Source organism: Mustela nigripes, chromosome 3 (genome assembly GCF_022355385.1).
Source record: "Mustela nigripes isolate SB6536 chromosome 3, MUSNIG.SB6536, whole genome shotgun sequence".
NCBI lineage: Eukaryota > Metazoa > Chordata > Mammalia > Carnivora > Mustelidae > Mustela > Mustela nigripes.
This window is the reverse complement of record NC_081559.1, coordinates 36,058,228-36,064,506: the sequence shown is the minus strand read 5'-3', so window position 1 is coordinate 36,064,506 and position 6,279 is coordinate 36,058,228. Positions and strand designations below refer to the sequence as shown.

The 6,279-nt window shown below is 41.8% G+C and overlaps 1 protein-coding gene across 2 annotated transcripts in view; it reads right to left on the bottom strand.

The window, feature by feature from the left end:
* Positions 1-369: 369 nt before the first annotated feature.
* DAW1 (dynein assembly factor with WD repeats 1) overlaps positions 370-6,279 on the bottom strand; it is a 41,890-nt gene continuing 35,980 nt past the window's right edge. For both annotated transcript variants that reach the window (XM_059392704.1, XM_059392705.1), the window contains 3 exons: positions 5,543-5,619; positions 3,013-3,175; positions 370-818 (listed from right to left, as the gene is read on the bottom strand). In XM_059392704.1, coding sequence (XP_059248687.1) covers positions 784-818; positions 3,013-3,175; positions 5,543-5,619 — 275 coding nt within the window. In that variant the 3' untranslated portion in view covers positions 370-783. The remainder of the gene's footprint in view (positions 819-3,012; positions 3,176-5,542; positions 5,620-6,279) is intronic.

Below are 6,279 nucleotides of genomic sequence, written 5' to 3'. Positions count from 1 at the left end.
AATCTTGCTAATTGCAACAACATAGATGGACCTTGAGGGCATTCTGAAAAGCAAAATAAGTTAGACAGAGAAACACAGGTACTGTAGTTTCTCACTCATATGCAGAACCTAAAAAGAAAAACAAAACAGAAAAAAAAAAAAAAAAAAAACCACTGAATTCATAGATACAGAGAACAGATCGGTGGTTTGTGGTTGCCAGAAGCAGGGTATTGGAAGGATGGGTAAAGAGGGTGAAGGCTACGAAAATGTACAAACTCAGAGTTAAAAAATAAATAAATCTTGAGCATGCCATGGACCCCATCATGACTCTAGTTAATCATACTGGATCGTATATTTGAAAGTTGCTACGAGAATAGACTTAAAGTTCTCATCCCAAGAAAAGGGAAGCGTACGTCATAAAAACAGATGTACGATTCACTAAAAACTGCTTCCCAAAACTTTAGTCAACAGAAATTATAATGGCCTTCAGAGTAGAATCTAGGAGACACACTGTTAAATCACTTTGGCTTCCTTATTCACTATCATGATGCTTACTAAAAACAAAAACAAAATTGAAATGACCAGTGACATTTGCCAGACATTATGCTCTTTCTTGTCCTTCCCATCAAATAATATCAAGAAATAGTATAAATTTATCAGTTTTAATAGTCATATCCATGAAGCTGACTTTTGGAAAGAGAGAAAATGTGAAATATAAAAAACAGCTTGCTTGCACTATGTGAAGCTCCAGGTCTTGAACTCCATTGCTAGCAAATCTGCTCATCAACTGCCTTTTTTCTTCAGTCAGCGCCATATCCTACATGTGTTATCCTTGCTACCTAATAAAACAAATTTCACCAAGTTATTATTTCTTTATTTCATTCATTAATTCTCCCTTTTTACAAGTTGACCACCTCTGGGACATCGAGGATGATCAGTCCACTCAATGTACCCAGCTGTGGAGTCTTAGAGCTGCTCCAGCATTTAGGGGAAAAATAATTATTTTTAATGATTCCTGTCAGTCATCAATTGGGCAAGTTCATGTCCTACTCACACGTGTGAGATTCATGGCATCTCAGAATTGGAGCCCTGAGAATGCAGCCTTCCCCCTGCTCATTCCTTGCACCCTCCCCTCAAACAACACAGTCAAGTGGAAAGACAGTGAATTTGAAAATTTCTAGATCTGGGTGATTAACTTATGAGGAGGCAACACGTTCCACTTCAGAACATTTCAAAATGTCAATGGCTTTTTCTCATTGTTGGTAAAATGTGAAATGTGCATTCTCCCTCCCCACTGCTATGATAGACACTCTTCCAAAGCAGCTCTGATCGACTGGTCCCCAAGGGCACTGTTCACATTCATTATGCCTTTGGAAATGACCACCCTGGTATGGAGCAGCACCGGGCACTGCTGGTTCCCTGATCTTCGGGAACATATGACATCAGTATAAGAAATGTGCTGTTTACGTGGACTGAGAGAGGCTACGGAAACTGTCCATTCCACCAAAAGGCACCTCACCTTCTAAAAAAAAGTTAATGACCACACTGGCCAAATTCCTTCCAATTGTTTTATTTCAAGCCCAACCTCAGGCAGTCCATGAAAACTCACACATTTATTCATACCTGGGTCCATCAAGAAAAGGGGGTAGATCCATTCAAACAAAGTGATTGCTCTGCTGCTTTCAAGACAGAAGTGTTACCCCTTTGTAGTAAGCTCCCCCATCTAGTAGGCCAGTATCCAGCACTTCAGTGCTTTGGGAGACACTAAATAAATCAATAATGTCTCAATGAGCTCAGGAATGTAAATGCCAGCCCCAAAACAAGAGATAGACAATGTTTCTTCCCTAAAGTCTCTTAGGACCTCCTGTGACTCCAGGAAGAGGCATCATACAGCTGGTCTAACATGAGCCCTGTAGACTAGAAAAGGTTGGTCCTCTGACAAAGCAGTGCCAGCTTCCTTTTCCTTACTTGCCAGGAGCTTCCTACATCAGCTGCTGGTGCCCCCACCACTGCCTCCCATCTCTTTCCTCATGCTAGGAAAGGATTTGACAGTGAGCTCACAATAAAATATGTGGATTCTTATGGCATTGTCTTAAGAGTACCTGCACTTTAGTGACATTAGCAAATCATAAACTCCAGAAAGTAATCCATAATTTTAGAAATTGTCCACAATTAAATAGTAAGAAGAGATTTTTTAGGGCGAAAAGGGAGATTATTCTAAGCACCCCTCAAGTTATATGACTAAGAAGCTATTTAATCGGCCAATATAAAAAGCCAACCTTGTGCATGGGACATTTAAGTTATTAGACCAGTTAAGCAATTTTGAAATTGCTCAACATAGTAAGAATCACTGGGAGTTAGGCAGATTCTGTCCTCTGGGTCCTCTTAGGGTGCCCCTACCCCACACAGCTTTACCACCCCACTCCATGCCAGGGCCTCCTTCCAGAGGCACCAAATAACATTACACCATACTCTTGTCACTTTCCACAATCAAAGTTAGCCTATTTTCAATTCAGTTCTTAAAAAACATTTCTAATATAATTAATTCACAATAAATTGTTAACAGTTGAAAAATGCTCAATATGGGTTCTCTTCTCCCAAATATTAATGTGTTAGTGGGGTATCCAAGGAGAAAACAACTTCGCTCAAAGAATAAATCTCTCATGGGCTGGAAGTCCAACTGTGCAGAACATGGGTTCTAGCCTGTTTTAGTTACTAACACTTACTGACAACTGAATATTAACCATTCGGTGGGTACTTCCTGGAGAGATGCAGTAACCAGTAAGGCAGGCTACTGAGCTCTTTGTTAAGAGCAACTAAAATTCAAAATTCACAAAGCCTTACAGTCAGAGCTCACCCCTGTGGTCCCACATGCTACTAAAATTAAATCGCGGGTGTGGGAAACGTAAGCACACACCAGGGACCCTGCAAGATGGGGAGGGGAGAGCAGTAAAACTCTTTGGTATTCAGCTTGGAAACGCTAATAGCCAACTGAAAAAGAAAACCAAGTGTATGTGTTTCTCTCTCCCATACCTGTAATGATTATGTTGCCTTTGTAGTTGAAAGCACATGAAAAGATCTCATCTGTGTGCCCCTCAAGGACCTGGACGCACTGACCAGTCTGAGCATCCCAGATTCTCGCTGTTTTGTCAGCGCTGCCAGTCAGAATATGATTCCCCTGGGGGTTGAAAGAAATCTACAAGACAGAAAGGAAAATGACAGGTTTGTGTAATTTGATTCCTGATATATTTTTAATCAGCAGAAAGGGGACATGACTAAGCACCTGTCATCTTCCCAGCTTGGCATTTATTCTTACATAGAACAGTTCCTTCCTGAAGGGGGAAAAACTGCAGGGACTAATACATGAAAATTAAAGGCTATACAACAGAGTATAACAGGGCACCCCACACCCACCCCACAGTTCTAAGGAAAAAGACCAAAGTTCCCTTCTATTTCGAGTATTCCCCACCTAGCTTCTTTCCAAAAACTCAAGATGCAAGCCTTTCCACACGAAGAGACAGAGCCCTGGTGTGGATGAGAACACAAGTCAGGTTCCTTCAAACCCAAGCCCCCATGTCATCCCTATAACTCAACTTTCTCTAATCAAAAGCATATAAATCCTCTTTCTGATGAAGTTCTTGAACCTAGGTGAGGTTCAATGGGCTGAGGTTCGGAGCCAAGGGCTAAGAAAGAATTCTTTAGACGTCTTTGTGCAAAAAGGTAGTTTTTTAGAGCACGGGGACAGGACCTGTGGGCAGACGGAGATGCTACTGCCCAGGGCCTGTGAGGAGTGGCTGGTTATATACACAGGAGTTGGGTAGGTGAGGACAAGGGGGTGTTCAGAAGGGCGCTTGGGGTAAAGAAGACTGTCAGGATATTGAAGGCCTGGTTACTATCAAGCCAAGGCCACTTTTCCTCTAATGAGGCACTAACATAAAGACAATTGGGAGTCTCCTGGTGGAATGTTACATTCCTGCTATCAAGCGTCCTTGTTAGTGAGATTTAGGTTTAGAAGAAATTTAACTTTATTTACTTTTCCTTCTACCTCTGCCTCCTTTGGTTTTTTTATGGAGGGGAGGGTTTTTTTTATGGAGGTTAGGGCTTGAGGAACTGAGTTATGTGTCTTTGGAAACTGGGCTATTGATAAGGTAACTTCTTTGTTGTAAATCTCAAGGACATTTGCAAATCAAGGGAGACTCCTGCCTTGCAGGACTGTGATCTCTGCAAGATAACCATTTGCTTATTGTTCATGGCAGTCTGGGCTGAGGGGGAGCGGATGGGGGGGCGGGTTACAAGGCACCAGCCAGCCTCGTGCTCCCTCATTGTTTCCATCTGTGCCTCAGAATGAGTGAATGTCGGGGGGACTTTTGTTCTACTTCCATTCAAAATAAAGTAGGTTCTATAAATATTTCCTGAGCGCCTCCTATGTGTCAAGCATTGTCATATAGTATCTGAGCGACTGTCAAAGGAAATGGTTAGTTCACTATTCCTTTGGGTTCCATGCTTATAACATAAAACTCTAAATCATCATAAGGCAATGACTTGGGTCACACCCTTTATGGTTGAAGGTTTGATGAGAACAAAGTTCAAGAGAATAGCTTTTTTTGTCCCTGTGTCCTCAGTACAATGCCCAGCACAGGGAAAGCTCTCAAAAAGCATTTCTTGAGTGAATGAATGAATGAATGAATGAATACCTTAGAATACCATAGAAATGCCATTGCTGAAAGGCAATTCAATAAGTAATGTATCACATATCCTAAAATGCAATATAGAGTGAGAGAACCCTTTATATTCACACATGCACAAAACTTTGAAGGGCAGAGGCTCCTGTCCACAGTGGCAGGTGCAGAGGAGGGAAGAGTAGAGAAAACACAACAGGGGGCAGTTCAAGGGTCCAGGGGCAGCCTTCCAGGACCTGAAGACATCAACCTGATCCTTTAAAAGGATAAATCTGATCTCAGGTATGAGACCAAAAAACTGGACTGAGCTGTGTGGGAGCTGAGAGTCACCAACCTCCGACCTTTCCAGAGTTTTCGAAGGACACAGCTAAACCTCAGATTACTGACTGGAAGGCCCTGCTCTGTGAATCAGCTTGTGGGAGGAGGTTAGACAAAATCTTAAGCTACAGCTTTGAAGTTTCAAAGTAGGTCATTTTAAACTCTGTTAAGTGTTAAATATTTCCAGGAAATACTTTCTCAATTGCATCTAATTTACAAAACACTTGATACTCGTTGCACAGCATGTTTTTTGCATAATACATACTTGTGTGTCTGCTCGGACCAGGAAAAGCACTTTATGAGTTTCTTAAATAGCTTTAATAAGTATTTTCAACAAGCTCAATCTTTTGCTGATGGCTGAGAAAAATGCTGTTTTATAGTTTTTAAAAGGTTTTAAGAATGATTTATTATGCTAAGTTTGAGGTCCCACTTAAAAATATAATTTTTAGGTAGCTGATTTCTAGAAAGAATGAGATAATTGGACAAACCCTATTGCCAACAGATCTATTGACACTAAGCACGCTATGTTTTTAAACTAAATTGCTCCAAGTGAGAAAGCAACTCACCTTTGAAATTTCTCCTTCATGGCCTTCCAATTTGGTAATGCATTTTCTTGTGGCTGCACTGAAAACTCTTGCTGTTCCTTTTCGAAAGAATGGAAATACATAAATTCATCTGAAATACAGACCGTTTGAGCCATGTGCCCTGAATTATGTAATATCCATCCCTCTGATGTCCAGGTTCTGTGCTGCTTGTCTTCTTGCCTGCAGTGACAGCCACCACCTAAAACTGCAAATGTAAGCTGGTGCCAGGGTAGGAGAAGAATGGGAACAGGGTGCCCCTCCAGCCCCAAGCTTATTAGAAGAAATGATGGGTTCCAAGGTAGAAAAGGTGGGGGGGAAGGAATCCACAAAGAAAAAGCTTTTAATGGGAAAGGGAGAATTAAAACGAGTTTTGAGAGGCTGGTGATGAAACAAGCAGCCAGACCAGCATCATACACCAAATAGGAGTCTAAGGTGACAAAAGGTTCGAGAGGTCTTCCTGAAATGGAGCAACAGCCACTACTTGCTGAACAAAGAAGAGGCATCAGGGAAGCCAGGAAAGAGTTGGTAGAATGGTTTATTCCCTGTTGTATCCCCAGGGGCCAGAAGTGCCAAGCTCCCAGTAGACAATAAGTGGATAATGAATGGATGGGTGGATGGATGGATGGTTGAGTAGGTGGATAGATGGGTGAATGGATGGATAGGTGGATGGATGGATGGGTGGGAAGGTGGATGGATGGATGGATGGATGGATGGATGGA